The following is a 20,775-nucleotide window of genomic DNA, read 5'->3' as shown; positions in this document are numbered from 1 at the left end:
GTAAACGTGCGGCAGGTGACCACACAATTCAGTGTCTGCTCCCGTAGGGGCAATGCCAACACTTCCGACCGAACTCGGGGTGTGTCAGTTGTCCTATCCATTCGAAGTAGGTCTCCGCGCACAGTGCGGGTGCTCTGGCGACAGGTAAGGCAGGCGCCGCGCCCCTGGGCCGGGCGCGGCTTCCCGCTTCAAATCCGGACGCTCGCCCTCGCCGAATCAGCGGGCTCGCCTCTTCGCGCCACCCAATCCAAAGCCGGCTCGGAGTCCCCGCCCCTCGGCCCGTGCCGCGAACCGACGTAAATCGGAGGGTCTTGCGGTACGGCCGGCAACCGTGAGGGGACGTGCGCACGCGCGCTGTCGGAACCACCCACCGCCCCACTAAGGACGCCTGACCCCTTCCTCAGCGGACCTTCAGCCGGCTGGGCTGCAGCGGCTGGCGTCGCGCGCTCGGTGAGGGGTAGTTGGGTCGGGGAGGGCGATTCGGGTTGCCGTAAGAGCGGGGCCTCCGGAACGAGGTTATCTTGTTCCAGGCCTGGTCCCGCCCCCTTTTCCCCACACGACGGCCCCCGCTCACCGGCCGGGCCAGGCGCGGGTGACGCGCTGCCGTTCCGCGGGTGCGGCGTGTCCCAGTGGCTCTTGGCTTCGTGCGAGTCGTTTCACGGAAAAACGGGAAAGAAGACAGTGTTTGAGGTAGCTCTACTTTTGTTTTCTCCCGACGGCAGACTTTGTTCCCCGAAGCATGAGGTCCCTTTCGAGGCAGTCGCCTGGAGGACAGCTGTTTTCATGACTGTGTTTTCACTCGCTGTTAGCATTCTGAGGTCACTCGACTGGAGCTTTTCCTGCTCCAAGATCAACTTTTTCTCTGGACTTCAGTTTTTAGGGCAAACTTTACGGTAAGTTCTGAAAACTGCTATGCTAAAGTGCCTACCTAATGATAGAGAGTATCTTAGAGCTTTGGGGAAGTTTGACTTTGCTTTTTTCCCCCACAGGTGATATTTTTTCTCGTATATTTCTGGTCCACAGCTGCAGCCCATGATATTTTATGTATCTAGGCTTGAAAGCAGTTAAGTATTAGTAAACTCGAGCAAGAAGTTTTGAAGTTATTGCTTTAGGGAAATATCCAGAAAAATCTCAGAGGTGGCTGGTTAGTTCAAATGTAGTGAAAGGAAAGACAGCATCCTACTGATTTGGTTTAAGGTGAGTCGGGGCTTGGTAATGCAGTACAGATGGAAATTAGGAGATCTTCTCTTCTAGGAAAGCTTTAGGATGGCTTAGAATAAGTGTAATCCTGTTCTGGAAAAGAGAGACTGGGCATTAGATTACATCTGGAGGAATCTTTCCCTGGATGGCATTACTCTTGGACCCGCAGCAAAGCTCTTCTACACTTAACACTGTATCATGTTGGAGTGGATTGTTAGCTTCCTGGGGACAACCACCATATTTACTGTTGCTTTGCTTCATGCAGCCAAACAAAGTTGTCTTTCACAGTTTCTGTTTGATAGTGATTGTTGCCTGAATGATCTTTGCTTAATATCTTAATTTTCTTGGATTTGTTTTCTTCTAAGCTGAGATCACCCTTAAAAGAGTTAATGTATATTTTGATGTGTTAAATATGTTTGTAAATGTGTAACTTAGTAGCTACAAGACTAGATTTGAGGAGCCTACCTGGATGACTTGGTCAGGATTTTAAAGTGTGATGGATGGATAGGCAAGTCTTCTGCTCTTAGAAATCATTTTAGCGTAAGAAGACAGACAAATACAAAAAGGCAGTCATCAGTCTAGCAGAAAGTAAAAGGACTGTGATGGACTGTGGGACTAGGTTTCACTTAATGATAAGGGATCGCCTCTTTTAGAAAGTGACATTTGAATTGTGGTGAATATTGGGAAGGAGCTAGCTGTGCAGACATCTCGAGGAATATTCTAAGCCCCCAGGGCGGGGATGTGCTTGGGTGTTACAGGAACAGGTGCAGAAGGCTGGGACATGGAAGATGAGGTGGCTCATTGAAGTTTTCAGGAAGGGTATGGTACCTGGCTTATGTTTGATGGTCCCTTTGACTGCCATGCCGAGGATTAATTGTAGGGTGTTGAGACTGGTCAGGAGGCCTTTCTGTTGGGTAGAGTGGTCGTAGCAGAGTCAGAAATATGGAGAGTGATTCTGGGTTTGTTTTAGACAAGCCCTGTGTTTTTCTCAAAAATAAGGTTCACAAGTGTGTTTTGATTGGCTGTGGTGTTTTCACTGCATTTAAATTGGTTCAAGTGGAGTCTAGTTTCTAGTTGATCTCAGTTCTTAGAGGCCTCTTGTCTGACAGAGTGTGTTGTTGAAGGCATTTGAGTTTGAGATTCGTCTGTATAACGTGTGTGCTGCATTGTGTAGCTGAGGTCAGGGTCCTGGGTGTCCCTAACACGGAAGGGGAGGCTGTCAGATGAGATGGTTGGCTGTGGCGGGGGGAGGGGGTGGGTAAAGTGCAGAGGAAGGATGGGACAGGTTTTCCACTTCCTGCATCCTAATGTGGAGAGTTTGAATGTCTTTATAGGAATCAAGAAGAGGAATTAGACCTGTCAGAGAGAAAAACACTGGGGTGTGATCTGAGATGTGGTGGGTGCTTACAAGATAGGTGGTGATGAATTTGCTTGTATTAACTCAGTTTGAAAACCTTCCTTTCTTCAGCAGATTTATTGAGGGTCTACTTTGTAGGGCACTGCTTTAGATAGGAATTCACTGTGACACAGGCCCAGTCTCTGCCCTCATGGCGCTCACATTCTGGTGTGGGAGAGGGTAATTAAGTGGGTGAACTGTAAAGAGAAGAGTAAGCAGTGCCAGGAAACAGGCATGCCGTGCCTGACTGTACTGGCTGGTGGGGACATGGGCCCTGAATTTGGTTTGAGCAATGGGAGAACGGAGCTGTCGTTTTCTCTGTGGGGAAGATTGAAGAGTGGTTTTTCTTGAGGGGGTTGCCATGAAGTGGAGTCAAGGTTGAGGTGTCAGGTGCCTGTTGGATATCCATGTAAAAATGTCAGGTAGGTAGTTGAATATCTGAGGCTCAGGGGAGGGGCCCAGGCTGGGATATAAAACTTCCAAAGTGAGGACAGTCATGTAGTGAGGCTGGATAGATGGGGAAACCTTGAGCCAGCCCTGGAGCCTTGCTGTGTGCAGGTCCAGGAGAGGAGGAGGGCCCCGGCAAGGAGGAGAAGCAGCCCCTGGTGAATGTGGGGGTCAGACAGAGGTGCTTTGGAAGCCAGGTGAGAAAGTATTTCTGTGAGGAAGAAGCATGAATTTCATTCTGTCAGGTCCAAGACGAGGACTGAAACTTGACCGTGGGATTATGGGGTAGGCGACAGAGAGGTCAGTGATGATGTTGACAAGTGTTTGGTGAGGCCTTGGGATGAAAGCCAACTGGGAGTGGGCTCCAGTGAGGACTGGAGCCGGGTGGACAATAGTGACTCCCGCTGGAGGTCTGAGAGGCAGAGGGAGCATGGACAGAGGCTGTGGTGGCTCCAGGGGATAGCTGGGCTGAAGTTGAGGAAGGCTGCTTTGGGTGGGGCCACTGCACCAAGAGATGGGACAGTGTTGAGGAGGAGGGACTGGTGTTGAAGTGGGAAGGGTGGGCTTCTGCCAGGAGTGTGGATAACATCATCTATGCTCAGGTAAGTTTAGTAGGTTTCTACTGATCTTAAGACTTTTCCTACTTTGTTGAGTAATTGGATTAGTCTGTAATACCTAAACTCACAGATGAGAGATTTATCACTGAACCTAGCACAGTCCTGCATTGTTGTCCATCTTACCAGTAGTGGCAGTGCTTAGAATATCCTTCCAGGCTCTAAGCCCTCTTTCTTCCTCTCCTTTCAGCTGATGGGAATAGGCCAGACTTCCTAATACACCATTTAAGTCTTATGGGACCTGCTCCATGGTTTTGCTTACCTGTTGCCTGAATACAGTGGAGCATCTCCTATGGTCACCATACACTTAGTGCTTAGAACAGTTTGGAATTAGTCCTGGGCATGAATCTTACTAATTGCACAACCTTGGATAAATTTAGCTAGTTTAGTCTCTGAGTTTGTTTTTTTAGTAAATTGAGGATAAGTGAGTTAAGGTAGTGGGTATACAATAAATCTTAAATCTCTCCCACCACTGCTTATGTTTGTCTTCTTTAAAAGCTCCCTTATTTCATACTTTGCCTATGAAAGTCCTTCGCATTCCTCAAAGTATAAGGCCAGTATCCTCTCATTTTGTTTTTCCTGATTTAATTATTTTCTTGACTGAATTCCACACAACCCTTACATAAGAAGCACTCTGAAATATTTTTTAAATTAAGTGACATCTCCTGAGTACTGAGCTCGAGATCCATGGAGCCTGTGGCCAGCGTGCAGTGGAGGTTCTCCATCAGTACAGAGTGTGCCAGGGTTCCCCAGACCTAGCCTTTGTGTGCCACTTTTACCATTTCTGTCTTGTCCATGTGCCAGATATACTTTATAAACTTGAACATTTTTCTTTGGATAGACTCACTTTTTAAACCGTTTACTCATCTTTAATCTCTGAAATCAGGGGCTGGATTTTGCTGGTTCTATTTTCTCTATTCCATGTTAGGATGTGTATTCTACTGGTATACTTTTAAGTAATGTCCTGAAATCATCTGTATGTGCCATTGATGTCATTGTCTTCTTTGATTTTTTATTAGTAAATTCAAAATTCAAGAGTAATTAAGCTGTTGTATTTCATTGTTTTGTTAATTGTAAGAAGATAGTTTGAGGTTTATATTCTCAGCTATAGTATCCCCTTAGTGCTGTTCCAAAAACAAGAATTTTATCATTTTTCTAAGATTTATGAGACTTCTGTTCTTAATGATTTGAAAAAATTTTGTAGTAATATTTGATATATAAGAATACTTTTATTGTTGCAGTGAGATGGAAGATTTTCGAGGTATAGCCGAGGAGTCATTTCCAAGCTTTTTAACCAATTCATTACTTGGTAATAGTGGGATTTTGGAAAATGTCACTCTTTCTTCAAATCTTGGCCTGCCTGTTGCTGTTTCCACACTTGCTAGAAATAGATCCAGCTCGGAAAACAGGTACGAATTGTTTTAACAGATGATTTTTTTTACAGGTCCTTAAAGCCTGTGATATATTGATACTTCTGTGAAATTTATCAGCCAAGCTTGAGCTTTTGGTTTATCTGAGGGAGATGACCATTTACGTAAAGTCAACATAGAAGATAAAATCCTCTCCTATTCCTTCATCTTATCAGTGGTGGGTGGGTAGGTTTGGAATTGAGCACCGGTGACCGTTTGACCTACCAGTGGTTTTCCTGTTCATGGTGTTTTGGCTTTGTATTAGTTCAGCCCCCTGGCAGCTGGTGATTTGAGCTGCATCCCCAAGTGTGATGTGTATAGTTCACCCATTTTGTGTAATGTGTGAAGTTTGCCTGTGCTTAAAAACCTAACTTCTGGGTTTTCCTGGTGGCTCAGTGATAAAGAATCTGCCTGCCAATGCAGGAGACACGGGTTCAATCCCTGATCTAGGAAGATCTGACATGCCACGAAGCAGCTAAGCCCGTGTACCACAACTATCAAGCCTGTGCTCTAGAGTCTGAGAGCTGCAACTACTGAGCCCACACATTGCAGTTGCTGAAGCCTGCACGCCCTAGAGCCTGTGCTCTGCAAGAGAAGCCACCTCAGTGAGAAGCTGGTGCACCACAACTAGAGAGTAGCTCCTGCTCGCTGCAACTAGAGAAAAGCCCCTGTAGCTGCAAAGACCCAGTACAACTAAAATACATACATGTTTTTTTTTTAAGGCTTTTGCGTGCTACAGAGAAATCTTTAATTAAAAAAAGGAACTCTAACCTCTTTCCCATCCTCTTCCCAACCTAAACATTTTGTATGGAGCATCGTCTTTACCTTTAGAATGGAGGGGTTGGATTAACTCTCTAAAAACTTTTAGCTTTACGATTTCCACGAGTTTCTTGTTGAAAATATGTTCTGCTGTTACATAGGTTTTCAGTGCTTTACAGGTATGGTGATGGTTTTCAACACTGTGGGCCCTATCTATTTTAACCTCTGGCGATTGATTTTATAGTCACACAGTTCTGTGTCATGTGAATTTTGAATATGTATAGTTTAATCATTAAAAATTGCAACAAAATTTTTATGTGTAGGTATTCTGATGTCCAGACATCTTACTTAGTGGAAGGGAAGTTTTCAGTTCCATCGGAGACATCGCCCAGTAGCCAGAGTGAAGATGAGCCGAGAGAGAGGTTACGGCTTGTCTTCTCGGATGATGAGTGAGTTCTTACTTCATCTTGCTTTCACTGTGTTAAGAGCGAGTCTCACTCAGTCTGATGGAAGATGAACACTGATTGTGTGTCTAATCAATTCTAAGAATCTTTAGCCATTTTCTTTATATGATATTAATAACATTTTTAGTCTTTCAAAATTTTTTTCTAAGAGTAATACATGCTCATTGGGAAAAAATCATAAAATACAGGCAGTTGTAAGGAAGACAGCAAAGACCTGTCAACCTACTAATTAAAAAATAGATGTTGATTATTTTTTTATTTCGGAGAAGGCAATGGCACCCCACTCCAGTACTCTTGCCTGGAAAATCCCATGGATGGAGGAGCCTGGTGGGCTACAGTCCATGGGGTCGCTGAGGGTCGGACACGACTGAGCAACTTCACTTTCACTTTTCACTTCCATGCATTGGAGAAGGAAATGGCAACCCACTCCAGTGTTCTTGCCTGGAGAATCCCAGGGATGGGGGAGCCTGGTGGGCTGCCGTCTGTGAGGTCGCACAGAGTCGGACACGACTGAAGTGACTTAGCAGCTTAGCATCTTTTTATTTAATCTGGACAATTTTCTGTGCACATATACATGTACATGGGCCTTTCCCTGTGGCTCAGCGGCAAAGAATCCACCTGCAGTGCAGGAGCCGGAGGAGGCATGGGTTCGATACCTGGGTTGGGAAGATCCCTTGGAGGAGGGCGTGGCAACCCACTCCAGTATTCTTGCCTGGAGAATCCCCATGGACAGAGGAAGGAGCCTGGTGGGTTACAGTCCATAGGGTCGCAGAGAGTTGGGCACGACTGAAATGACTTAGCACACATGCATAAATACTTTATAAAAATTGTTAACTCTGTGTATTCATTCTAGATTTGCTTTGAATCAAAAGATTTCATTTTTATGGCCGAGTACTATACACAACTACATTTTCTTTGTCCATTTATCTGTCGATGGGCACTTAGGTTGCTTCCATATCTTGGCTATTGTAAATAGTGCTGTAGTGAACATAGGGGTGCATGTATCTTTTCCAGCTAGTGTTTTTATTTTCTTTGCATAAATACCCAAGAGTGGAATTTCTGGATCATATAGTAATTCTGTTTTCAGTTTTTTTAAATCAATTAATCTAAATTGAAGGATAATTACTTTACAATATCATGGTTCCTGCCATACATCAACATGTGTATACATGTGTTCCCCACCCATCCTAAACACCCTCCCACCTACCTCCCCTCCCTGGGTTGTCCAGGAGCACTGGCTTCGGGTGCCCAGCTTCATGCGTCGAACTTGGACTGGTCATTTCTTCGTGCTGTTCTCTACAGTGGCTGTACCAGTTTACAGTCCCACAGCAGTGTAGGAGGGTTCCCTTTTCTCCACATTGTCTTCACTTGCTATTTGTTGTCTTTTTTGAGGCTAGCCATTCTGACAGGTGTAAGGGCCATACCACTTTGTGGTTTTGAGTTGCATTTCCCTAGTGATGATCAGTGTTGAGCATCTTTCATGTACCTGTTGGCCATCTGTATGTCTTTGGGAAAATGTCTATTAAGGTCTTCTGTCCATTTTTTAATCAGGTTGTTTGTTTTTTGATTCAGCTGTCTACTGCAGCTGTAATAAAAAGGTGGAGAAACTAGGACAGAGAGTTAGAACTTGGAATTGATGAAAAAACTGTTTTATTTTCTTTCATCCTGGCCTGATATAAGCCTGACCCTGGGTATCCGTTTGTCACTTGATGAATTTGTTACAGTAGCAACTTCTTCCTGAAGTTCCATTCCTCCCCCTCCTTTTGCTGGTGAAATGGCCATGGGGATCGGTGAGAGAACCAGGAACTTTTGTAGTAGTTTGGGTGAAAAATTGCCTTTAAGGAAGAAGCTTTTCATCCGTATATGAAACAACAGAGGCAGAAGGAAGACAGGGATAAGAACAGTGGCAGGGACAGAAGTATGACTTAAAAGCATTTGTAATTCACAGAAGTAGCTATTTGGCAAATATCCCAATATCCTTTAAATCTGTCTTGTTTTTTAAAAAGCTGAGCGTTCCTCTAGATGTGATAGATTGACAGATCTGGGAAAGAAGGGGAAAAAGAGCACCTCACTTTATCACTTGAGAGGCAGAGTAACGGTGTATTTGGTTTTGGTAGATGTACATTGCTGGACCAAAATGATGGTGTAGTCCCTCGGACATGGCTGGGTCCAGAAATGTTTTTTTCCCACTGTGTCTACTTTTTGCGAAATAACTGATTAATGGGTATTTTATAGATATACACAAGGTAGCTAATATTTCATTATTATTCTGTTCCCTAATTTAAAAGTTCTGTTGCTAAGAAAAAGAACCAGACAGAAAGTCAGTGTTTGTCAGATGCTGTCCTCAGAGAGTCTGCTTTTCCCAGTGATGGAGCAGGAGCAGAAGGGGAGCAGGCCAGAGCTGCAGAGCCCTTCCTGAGCCAGAGTCCTTCTGACAGAGCCTCCCCTCTGGGGCAAGAGCAAGGTATGCCACTGGGAGAAATTATTTCTTAATGTGTGTGTTTTAATTTCCTTTTTAAAAATGTCTTTTTAAATTGAAATGTAGTTGTACAGTTACATAAGTTACAGGTGTACAATATAGTGATGCATGATTTTTAAAGCTTATACTTCATTTATAATTATTATAAAGTTTTGGCTATATTCCCCATGTTGTACGGTATGTTTTTGTAGCTTATTTTAGACCTACTAATTTGTTCCTCTTAATCCCCTGCTCCTATAATGCCCCTCCCCCTTCTCTCTCCTTACTGGTAGCCACTAGTTTATTCTCTATTTCTGTGAATCTGCTTCTTTTTTGTTACATTCACTGGTTGGTTGTATTTTTTTTGATTCCGCATATAAGTGATATCACACAGTTTTAATTTCCTTTCTTGTTTTTCTGGCTTTGGACCAGTATTTATCTTAAACTATGATACTATAAAAATGCTTTGATTTGGCATTTACTTATTAATGTCGTAATACTTTTGTAAGAGAAGAGCTCTTAATCAGTCTCTTCATTGTCCTTTTTGATTACGCTGAAGTCTCCTTTCTTGTGGAAACCACATTGCTCATTAGGAAGTAAAGTGGTGTGGCTGTGGCAGATAGTTTGATGGTTCCTCAAAACGTGAAACATAGCATCACCACACAACCCAGCAAGTCTAGTCCTAGACATACACCCAAGAGAAGTGACAGTGTGTATCTACACAAAAACTCATATACCTGAGTGTCCATAACTTGACTAGTCACAGTAGCTAAAAAGTGGAGACAGTTACCTTGTGTATATTAACAGTTTATATTAACAGTTAGTTACCTTGTGTATATTAACAGTTAGTTACCTTGTGTATATTAACCATCAGCTAATGTATGGATCAGCTAATGTATGGATAAATAAGATGTAGTGTGTCCGTTCAGAAAAGTATTATTCAGCCTTAAAACTGAGTGAAGTACTGGTATGTGCTATAATAGGAAGACCCTTGAAAGCATCTGAGTGAAAGAGAACAGACTCAGAAGGCCATATGCTACAAGTCAATTTATCTGTTGGTACAGATAGGCAGATCCACTAGACAGAGAAGATTAGTGGTTGCCTTGGGGACAGGGAGAAGGAGGAGTGACTGTTAGTGGGCACAGCATTTCTTTCTGATGTGATGAAAACATTGTGCAGTTAGAGAGTGATAACGGTTATGCAACTTTGTAAATGTATTAAAAACCATTGAATTATATATTTAAAAGGGTTAAAGTTTTATATCAGTTTAAAAAAAAAACCTCCCCATGTATCTCTCACAGTTTTTGATAGTATAAAGTTTTGTCACACTTGCTTCATCTTTTCTGTTTTTTATTACCTTTTCCTCTGATACTTAAGAAATCCAGACATCCTTTTATTCCTTTGTATACTAGTTTGCCTCTCTAAAAATATGAACATTTTCCTGGGTAACCACAGTGCTATTATTGATGCATATGGTACCCTGGTCCATATTTTACTGATTATCTCGGTTGACTTGCTTGAATTGGGGTCCGCGGAAGGGTCCATTGTGTTTTGCTTCATTTGCTGTGGTGTCTTTAGGCCTGTCCTCCTGGAGCTGTCCTACTGTTTGCTCATTCATGGTGTCATTCTCCTTGATTCTGTCTTTCCTACATCCTCTGTAAAGCAGATATTAGCTTTAAAGACTTGATCAGATTCCTATTCAGGTGTTTTTGGTATGTGTATAAGTTTTTAAGCTTTTCTACTATTATTATTTTAACTGTTTTTTTTAATTTAACTGCCAGTGATCGGCTTCTATACTGTCATTTAAAAGTGCTCTATTCTATTTAAAGGGAAAAATTGTTTAGTTTGTTAATTTGCTATTAATATTTTTGAGAGTTGTTAGGTATTTAGTTGATAAAATACCTTGGTATGTCAGTTTTTGTTTTTGTTTTCTTAACAGACTCACCTGTTGATTTTTGTTCACAATCCTGGATGAGTAAAGAGAATAAGGTAATCTTTTATGCTAAGTCACTTCAGTCGTGTCCGACTCTGTGCGATCCCATAGATGGCAGCCCACCAGGCTACCCTGTCCCTGGGATTCTCCAGGCAAGAACACTGGAGTGGGTTGCCATTTCCTTCTCCAATGCGTGGAAGTGAAAAGTGAAAGTGAAGTCGCTCAGTCGTGTCCGACACTCAGCGACCCCATGGACTGCAGCCTTCCAGGCTCCTCCGTCCATGGGATTTTCCAGGCAGGAGTACTAGAGTGGGGTGCCATTGCCTTCTTGTTACCAATTTCTATTGTTAGGAGAGTGAAAGTTCCTGTTTCACAAGTATGAGTGCTGAGTACCGTTAATATTAGGTAGAAGTCTTCTACTTGTGAACTGCTATAGTAACCAGGAAGTGGGGAATAGGGCTGGCCTGGGACTCCCTGAGTCTCCAGGGCTGTCTGCACTGCTGCTGTGCCTGGCTCCATGCCGGATCCGGAGTACTGACTCTATGGGGTGAGGGTTCTGCTTTGTTTGGTTTATTGCATTCTGAGTCCCCAGCACATAGCTGGCACTCTATCATCTGTTGAATGGTAGGGAGGATGAATTTGTTTGTAGGCAACCTGAGTGTACACTTTTAACATTCATGACCAAAAAGAAGAGTGTCATCTTTCTTTAAGTGTAGAGTTAAAAAACTAACAAAAAATCACAATTGTAATGAGCTCATTTGGGCCCACCCTCCCCTCTGTAAATCACTGTACCAGGTGGTGGATTGGGGTAAAACTTCATTCTGTGAGCCTCTGGACCTTACATCTGCTTCTTTGTGTGCATGCCTCTGTGCGTGTATGTATACAGATATACAGGTGTGACTGAACCACACCGCATGCCCCCCTGAACTCAAAAGAGACCGACTCCTTGGAGGACAGATGCTGAGCAGATCAACAGTTTGTGTCCAGCAGTCTCATGTTTATAAATGTAAACAAAGTACTTGAAAATCTTACAAAAAAGAAATGCAATTTTTATTTTATTTTTGAAAGAATTTTTTAACATTATTTTTGTAAAATGATTGAATTTTATTTCTCACTTTGTTTTATTTCTTACAGATTGGTGTTCCTGATGCGGGAAAACATTTTGAAGAGAGGAATCCAAACAGTGACTTAAGCCTTACTAGTTTCCTAGAAAACGAGAAACTGATATCACTTGCCAGCTTGGAAGATTCTTCTGGTAGCATCACGAAACTTGGCTTGTCTTTTCTTCATCCTGAGCTTGTTGCTCCATTTGTTTCTGCTGCCTCGTTGCTGTAGTGATTATGCAGCTTTCTGTTTCTCTGCCTTCTTTACCGCTTATCCACCAGCACTCAAATGGCCGCTTCTGTTAAGCGATGGGAGTTAAAATTTTTTTTCTTTATAGCACTCCTGATAGGCTTACTCTCATCTCTCTGTTGAGTATCATTGCCGTATAAACAGTTAAAGCACCATGCTAAGACATTGGGGTTCAATGAAATATTTTGCCCCTGAGCTCTGAAAGTCCTGCCAAGTGGGCAAAGAGATGCATGGCTCCCCTCTGTGTGAAGTGTGTTTCAATGATACAAACTGTGTGGGGGTCATAGGAGGGTGACAAGTTAATTCTGACTGAGGAATGTATCTGTGAGGCTTCAATGAAAGAAGAGGTCATTTTTCCTCTTTGAGAAAGGAGACCTCTGATAGGCTTTAAAACAGACACTGGAATAAATGTACATTTAAGAAGAAGGAACGGCTTTAGCAGAGACCCAAAGGTGGGGCATAGAGACAACATTCGGAGAGTAGCCAGTGCTTTTGTGTGGCAGGTTTATAGCACCTATGGGAAGATGAACTTGGGAATAAACCCAGAAAGTAGGCAGAGACCAAATTATCCATGGCTTTGGAGGCCAGGCTGGTGAGCTAAGTGGGATAAATTGAAACTGTAAAATCAAAATGGGTTTTGCTACTAAAGTTTTAAAAATATTTTTAGATTATGAAGTTGTGGATGAGGAATTGTTGACCTGAATTTATATAGGTTCTTATTTTAGTATGCTAGATTCTCAGAGGCAGTAGGAAAATTACCCTCTTGAAAAGGCTCACAATACTGTTACAGGTGGTTGACAGTTCTAGTTTTATCCTGCCCTTGCCAGGCTGTGTGTAGAACATTGAGAAGCACTGCCACTGTTGTTTTATTTGTCTGTAACTTTCTGGGTTTAGTGAAAGATAAATTTTTTATCATATTAGTACTCAGGTTTGTTACATCTTTTTTTTGTTGTTCATTTTTAAGATCAGATACTGTTTGAGGTTTCATATTAGCATTAACCATTAATTCACTGGGATTTAGTTTTATTTCTCCTGTGGCAGGCTCATCTGTCCTTTGTTGATAGTTGCTCATTTGCCACACTGCTTTCTGAATAAACGGTGCTTTTCCCATGGCCACACTTGCCCTATCCTAACTTCCAGTGTTTGGTGGTGGCTGCTTCTGTGTTGTCTTCTCAGTGAAGGTTAAGTATTTAGTTTGGTTAAATATTAGAATGCTTTTAGTGATTTATAGATGAAAACTATGGGTTTTTTCATGTCAAATGTTTAGACGGAATCATGGACTGTTGATGCAAATGATTTATTAACCTTATTGATTACTTTTCCTCCATTTTACTGATAGATGATGATATTGATGATGAAGAGTTTTATGATGATCATTTGGAGGCTTATTTTGAGCAACTGGCGATTCCAGGAATGATGTATGAAGACCTAGAAGGACAGGAACCTCCAGAAAATTATTTTAAGTTACCTACAAGTGATCCTAGTCAGGTATTTTCCAATCTTTATGGTTTTTTAGAAATTAGACATTATAAAATTATTACTGGACTCATTAGAAAATTATTAACATAAAACTTCTGTTGGTTTTCCTTGGGCTTTATTTTCCCAGATACACACTGATGAGAAATACCCTTCCTGTTCTTTCCTGCTGCTGCTTACCTTTCCCTCACCTGCAGAAAAATTAAAAGAGTGATGCATTGAACATCTGTATACTGTCCAGGTCAACCAGTTGTGAACATTTTTGCCATTTTTGTGTTTTCTTTGTCCTTCCAAAAAGTAGTTTTTTTACTGAGTCATTTGAAAGAAAGTTGCAGATATTTTACCCTAGCACTTCAATGTTTACTTCCTGTGAATGAGGACATTTTCCTACATAATCACAATTTTTATTTGCTAGTGTAACTTTGATGTTGTGATTTAAATGAATACACAGTCCATGTTCACATTTATCCACTGTCTACAGATATCCTTTTATTTCTTTGGTTTTGGATCCAGGCTTTGATCGGGGGTCACACTTGTATTTGGTTGCCGTGACATGGATGTCTTTCATGTCATTAAACTTTTTGTGAAGTTTAGGCCTATTGTTTTGTAAAGTAATCCATATGTTAGATATATGTGACTGCTTTCCTCTCCTGATTAAACATACCCGGTGTGAACAGTTGAAACATAGAGGGCAGTGCTGTACACTCAGATTACATCCTCCGGAAAGGCCTGTCATTCCACTTGTCTCCTGTTGGTGGTGCTCTTTGACCACCTTGATGAACGTGTTAGATTCCTGCTCCTTCTCCTTTGTTAACAGGAGGTGGTCTGTGGGATTTCATGTGCTTTCTTTGCCTCCTTCTGAAACCCTGTCTCCTAAGAGACCTTTGGATTGCTTTTATTTTTTTCCTGTCTCACATTTCCTTACTCTCAAGTTTTGCTGGGTTATAGTGTCCAAGTGTAGACAGAGACCTCTATTTTTGTGTTTAGGTGTACAAGCTGTCAGAGCAGCTGTAATGACCCCCGCCTTTGTTTTTTTTTTTTTTTTAACTTGTGACTTTCAGTTGCAATGAGGGGCTGCTCTGCTCTGTTAGAAGCTCTGACCTGGCATGGGTTGCCAACCAGTGGCTTTGCTCCAGGTTTCCTCCCTGTGCTATCCTGTCCTCCTCTGCATGCCACCATCAGTCACAGTCCCATAGGTGGTAGCTTTGCTTTGTTAGCCTGAAGAGCATTCTTCCTTCAGCATTGTTTTCAGGTGCTTTGTGGAGGAGAGAGCTGGTTTCCTGCATTCTGGTTCTTTTTCATCTTTGCTAGTACTCTATATGAAAAATAGTTTTAAATGTCAGTTCTTTGTCTCCTTTGTCTTTTTTTTTTCCTCATTGAAATATTCATATTTTAACTTGTTTTTATAAACTTCCTATGTTGAGATACTTTGATCATTGTGCACTTCTTTTTTTTTTACTTAACAACAGATGCATGTCTCCTTACAGTTCTGGAGGTAGGGAGTCTGGATCCAGGTGTGAGCAGGGTGGGCCCCTGTGGCTTCTCCCCTTGGAGACGGCAACTTCTCCTGTGACTTCACTGGGTCTCCCTTTGCTGATCCTTGAGTATTTTAGGCTTTTGGTAGTTTTTCAGGTGTTTATGATAGTTTCCTAGGGCTACCAGAACAGATTACCAAAGTTTTGTAACTTCAAACAAACCTCTGGGGGCCTGGTGTCCTTAGTTCATGGCCACACCACTCCACTGTCGGCTCCATCTTCACATGGCCTGTCCCTGTCTTTCTGATTCCTCTGAGGTCTCCTCCTCTCTCTTGTAAGGACACTGCTTGTGGGGTTTAAGGCCCACTCCAAATTCAGGATGTTCTCGTCTCAAGATCTTCAGCTTAGTTGTATCTGCAAAGACCCTGTTTCTGAATAAGGCCACAGTTTGCAGGTACCACCTGGGAATAAGACTTGGACACATCTTTTCAAAGAGATAGAGTTTAACCCACAAAAGTGTTCCACTAAGAAGTTATTATTCACTGAAGAATATAAAACTGTCCATCTGTATTTTCTCCTAGTGCTTTTACATCTAAATCTTTAAGTCATTTGGAGTTTATTTTGAGATAAAGTAGAGATTGTTTATTTTTTGTATAAAAAATTGTTGGAAAATCACCAATCAGTGATATCACTAGAATTTAAATTGCTTATTTCAAAGTCAGTATCTTATCTTTTATAAAGAACTATCTCTGTGTGGTATCCTGACTCTGAAAGCCTTATCTGTGAAGCTGTTTTTATTATACATCTCATAGCAGAGAAGCCTATTAAAGGCTTTGCTGGCACTTGATAGTTAGCAGTGGCTGAATATCTGAGAAGAGTGTTGTGGGCACACAATTCTCTTTCAGCAGCTGTTATTCTAGGAAAGAGTGTGGAGTGCCATTTGGGAAGGATTGTTGGAGAGTGTGTTTTCGAGGCCACGGCTTAATCTGCTGTGTCTAATGCAGTTGTTCTTGGACTCCTAATGGTCATTTGTAGTATTTGCTGTTTTACTCCTATTAAATGTGATTCATTTGTGTTTTCAAAGTCTGTTAGTCATATTAATTCTTTGAGTCTAGCCACACTGATGGCCTTCCTATCCTTTTAGATAGGGTAGGAAGGTAGTTACAAAAGTTACACTTCTAAAATCCTGAACTATAGTGAGCACCTTGGCCGTACTTTTGGTATCCAAGTCTGTTGGTGTATATTTGCCATTTGTTTTGGTAAATTCTTTACAATTGATTCACATACAGTCTAGAAGAATACTGTGTAGTCCGTTCCTTTCTAGAATAAATATTTTATGTCATCTGCATAACTTTTGTTTTTGAAAGAAGTTATGGAAAACAAAACATTTCTGGTCTATTATTTACTTTTTAAAGGAAAGCAGAAGAGCAGAAGTTCTGGTGAAGACTCTTAGGACTCCTAATGCAAAACTTAACCCCGTTGACTTTCATGACACAAATGCCAGTAAAGATGATTTTGATTTGATGGATTCTCTAAAGCTGGAGGAAGGGTCTCCTCATCAAAATAAGCATTTGGCGTCAGACTCAGAAACTGTTTTGCCTGTGGATAGATTTTTAGACACTGAGACGCCTCAAGTGTCCATTCAAACAAATGTGGATGTAGCATCTTTGAAGCCTGTTAGTGACAATGCATTTAATTCCACTGATGCTCCGTGGTCACCCACCAGTGAAAGGCAAACCTGTGAATGTTACGAGTTGGTTGGAAAGACCAAGGACCGTGAGTGGGCCTTTGTTTCTTTTTTCTTTTTAAATAAAAATAAGAAATATATAAAATACTTATACGCACTGTATTTCCAAGTAAAACTTGTGTAATCTTTCGTATTAAAGTATATACATGTTCTGTGGATTTAAATATGGTGTACTTATTCACCGATCTGGTGGAAAAGTGCCTTTGTCAGTGTTTGTTGTCTTCTTCTTCTTCCCTCATCCTCTGTGATGGAGTTTACTGGGACTAAGGCTGGTGATTTCACCATCAGAGAGAGGCTTTCCTTTTGGGGAAATGGGTTTCCTAATTTGGGGCAGATTTCAATACCATTGATAACTAAGATAAGTCAGCTAAATGAGATCATTTAAAAATATCATATCATTTTGTTTGTTGTGTGTCATTGGATGTGTTTGGAATTCTGTTTTCTAGAAGCGGACCCACCACAGAGTGTGGTCTATCAGGATGAGGAGGGCAGATGGGTCACTGATCTCGCCTATTATACACCTTTTGATAAAGAACAAGATTTCAATGTGTCACTCAGTAATGAACTGAGCGAAGACTTCCGATCTGGCTGTAAGTGTTCTGATAGCCTCTGCTTTTAATCGTTTTCATTGTTTCTGGCGGTCTTCTGAGGTTAGTCTGTCATCCTGGTCGGCCACATCAAATCCCTTTTGGAGGATGTGCTTAGCTCCTCACTTGTTTCTCTAGGAACAGAGGCTCATGTCCATCATTGCTCATCACTGGGACTGAGCCAAGCCTTCCCTAATCTAGGACAGCAAGTCACTTTAGCATCTGTGCGTTGCAGTTAGTAGTACTTTCTCACTTTGTAAATCGTCTTGAACAAAAGAACTACTCTGATAAATGAGAAGTTAGAAAAGCGAATCCATTTTAGAATAAAAGTTCATAATGTAGAAATGAGAGAAAAGTGACGAGAAAGATAAATGAGATCTCGGGATAAGAGCATTAGGAACTTCAGTCAGGTTTGTTAATTCTAATGCCTTAAGCAGGGTCATTTGCTGTCCATTCTGTCTGTGCCCTTCCCCATCGTGTTATACCTGGCCCTCTGCTCACTCACCTAGCCTTGTGGCCTTGGCCTAGAGATGGAGGGCTGTGTGCCCGTTGGTTTCCTAAGGTAAACAGTTGCTCAGTTGAAACATTGAGGAACAGACACTGGGTGATCACTTGTCCCTGTTTGCCCAGGCTGTGGGGTTTACTTGGATGTGGGATTTTGCCTTTCAAAAACTGGGGCAGTCCTGGGTGTTGGGACGAATAGTTTACACCATGATGAATTTATAGAGGGGCTTGTTAGTCTGATGGTTCCAGATGAAATTCCATGCATATCATGGGCAGCTGCTATAACTCTTGTGTGCCAGATTTGCAAGGCTGAAATTAATGTGAATCTTATAAAAAGCTTACATCGTAAAGCCCTGTTAGTAAGTTAGAGCAAGTTAGTACCTGATGAAATCAGTTGCAGTAGGGGGTTCATTACGAAAAGTTCCAGAACCATGTACTCTTAGGTGCTTAATGCAGATATGCCGTCAGTTCATTGATAGAAGCTTTCACATATTTTTTTGTTTTATTTCTTTACTATTTCATTTTCCTGATTAGCTAAGTTTTATTTATATGCTAGTATTTAATTGGGCACTAGTACAATATAATTATGTAAACTTCTTTTTTAAGCTGATGCATTGGATTTGATTGCACAAGATGAAGAAGAATTTAATAAAGAGCATCAGTTTATGCAGGTTTGTATTTTATTGACATTAACAACAGTTCAGAATTTTTCTTGTATTTAAATGTAGGTAAAATGTTCATTTCTTTCTGAGAATACATAGTGAGAATACATAGATACATAGTATAGAATTACATCTTGATATTCCTTATCTTTAGATAGTTTCTGCCTTTTCCTTCATATACTTAATTATTAATTGAAAAATAAATGGCCTACTGAAATAATGGTTATTAATTCACTTAAAACTGCCTTAATAGGCTTCAAAGATATTTCCATAGTTTTTAATCATGTTTTAAACTGAGGTAGTGCTATTTGTTTTTATTTGAAGATACATTCGTTTCTAAAGATTTGTATCAATGACAATCAGTATTTGATTAAGCAGTGTATTAAAGCAATGTGTATTGTAACTCAACTATTAAAAATTTCTTTTGGATTCATTAACATTTCTTAGCTGCTGAAGCTTGAATTTGTCCAAACTTTTTAAAAATTTAAGTACTTAAATTTCCTTAGTTAAATTAGTATTTTATGTGTTAGAAAAACAGAAGGCTTGCTGTAGAAATGAAATGATAACTTTCTCCCTAGGAAGAAAATATAGATGCCCAGAACCTGTCTGTTGCCCTTGGAGATACATCATGGGGAACTTCGGTCAACTATGGTCTGCTGAGGAGATCACTGAGTGCGTCAGATGTGGACAGAGATGATGCCAGTTACTTACGTCTGTCTTTAGGGGAGTTCTTTGCTCAAAGGTCTGAAGCTCTTGGTTGCCTTGGTGGTGGTTACAATGTGAAAAGAGTGAGTACCATGTATATTGGGAGTGGTAAATGCACCAGCTCTTATGTACTGAATGCAGTGACAGTGTAGCCAGATCATAGTGTCTTTAAAGCAGAGACAGAATAGGGGCGTGGTGGGATGGTGGGAAAAGGTTTCGATTTTTAGTGGTCATACCCTTGCTCCAGTCCTAGCTCTGTCTTTTAACTAGTTCTGCATCATGGAACAATGCATGTAACTCCTCTCTGCCTTAATTTTCCAATTTCTGGGATGGAACACTGCCTGACAGGGTTTGGGGGTTACTGTGCTGCTGCACTACGGTGTTTAGCACAGCTTCACGTGCATCAAGTACTTGATGTTTGTTTCTCTTATGTCTTTGGTTGTGGGAAGAATTCAGAGATTCATTAATTTTTAAACCTCTGGTCTAAAAACATGTTTTAAAATATAGTAGTGTTTTGGTTTAGTAAGATGTACGTGTAAAAAGTTTTAAATGCCAGTGGAAGTGGTAAGTTGTATGAGGCAGGAGGGGAAGCTATGTCGTCTCTAGGGTCAGGGCGGTGTCTGAGGAGGGGTGCTGTGCTGGCGCCTGACAGGTGGGGAGTAGGTGGCGTGTTCGCAGTGAAGGCCTGGAGGTGCCAAGTGGAGCTTGAGTGGCACATTTGAGGAGCAGAGAGCAGGCAGACAGCACTCAGCTCCTGTGAGTGGGGCAGCAGGCGGATGGCTGGTGGAAGTAGACAAGGGCTAGGTCATGAGGGGCCCTCACAGGGCTTGAGGGCATCTCACGGGGACAGGGAGGCAGGGCATAGTTTTCAGGCCCAGATGTGAGAGGAGCTGGAGGCAGGAGTCTCCTAAGCCCCAGAGGAGGATCAGTGGGCAGAGACTGAGCCACACAGGAGGTGCCGTGAAGGCCGGGGAATAGGATGGCAGTAGGAAACAGAAGAGTCTAGGGCGCAGGAGTGCCTCTGGAGAATTCCGTGCTGGGACTTGGTGCTGTCATAGTGAGTGTATGCTAAACCTGAGCTTCATTGAGGGTGTAATTTGAAACAGCTAGCGAGTTAGAACACTGCCGATTTACAGAAAAATTTGAACTGAGGGTCCTATCTGTGCAGTGAATTAAGAAATGAGAGTAAATACTTAGGCAGATATTTCTTCCTGGATTGATTGGTTTTGACATTATGAGAGAAGTTGAAGAGTAACTGAATTCCTTTCTGAACAGCTGGACTAAACACCAGGTACTAGAAAGATGTATCTATCACTTTGTGTTAGTTGTGAAATGTTGCTTGGTTCAGGTTGCTGGATCAAAGGAAGATATCCCCAAGTGAAAATCAGTTGAAAATTGAGTACCTTTAGTGAATTTGCATTTCAGGTCTGTTCTGTGAGAGCTCTGGAAAGAAGCTGGATGGGGAATTCCCTGCCCCTGAGCAAGGTCCTTGAACGCAGACCTTCTGAATGCTCATCTAAGGCAGTAGGAACATGCCTAATCTTAATATAGGTTTTCAGGGACCTATTTATTGTGTAAAATAAAAT

At 41.7% G+C, this 20,775-nt stretch overlaps 1 protein-coding gene across 1 annotated transcript in view; it reads left to right on the top strand.

The window, feature by feature from the left end:
• The first annotated feature begins 367 nt into the window (after nucleotides 1-367).
• The window catches only part of CEP192 (centrosomal protein 192), a 73,214-nt gene continuing 52,806 nt past the window's right edge, over nucleotides 368-20,775 (top strand). Inside the window, exons 1-12 of the mRNA XM_040264584.1 lie at nucleotides 368-450; nucleotides 723-893; nucleotides 4,899-5,066; nucleotides 6,149-6,274; nucleotides 8,578-8,753; nucleotides 10,687-10,736; nucleotides 11,815-11,935; nucleotides 13,373-13,521; nucleotides 16,400-16,760; nucleotides 17,178-17,321; nucleotides 18,429-18,493; nucleotides 19,063-19,272. Coding sequence (XP_040120518.1) covers nucleotides 784-893; nucleotides 4,899-5,066; nucleotides 6,149-6,274; nucleotides 8,578-8,753; nucleotides 10,687-10,736; nucleotides 11,815-11,935; nucleotides 13,373-13,521; nucleotides 16,400-16,760; nucleotides 17,178-17,321; nucleotides 18,429-18,493; nucleotides 19,063-19,272 — 1,680 coding nt within the window. The 5' untranslated portion in view covers nucleotides 368-450; nucleotides 723-783. The remainder of the gene's footprint in view (nucleotides 451-722; nucleotides 894-4,898; nucleotides 5,067-6,148; nucleotides 6,275-8,577; nucleotides 8,754-10,686; nucleotides 10,737-11,814; nucleotides 11,936-13,372; nucleotides 13,522-16,399; nucleotides 16,761-17,177; nucleotides 17,322-18,428; nucleotides 18,494-19,062; nucleotides 19,273-20,775) is intronic.

This window comes from Oryx dammah, unplaced genomic scaffold (assembly GCF_014754425.2).
Source record: "Oryx dammah isolate SB20612 unplaced genomic scaffold, SCBI_Odam_1.1 HiC_scaffold_22, whole genome shotgun sequence".
NCBI classification, from domain to species: domain Eukaryota; kingdom Metazoa; phylum Chordata; class Mammalia; order Artiodactyla; family Bovidae; genus Oryx; species Oryx dammah.
This window is presented reverse-complemented; position numbering and strand designations above follow the sequence as displayed.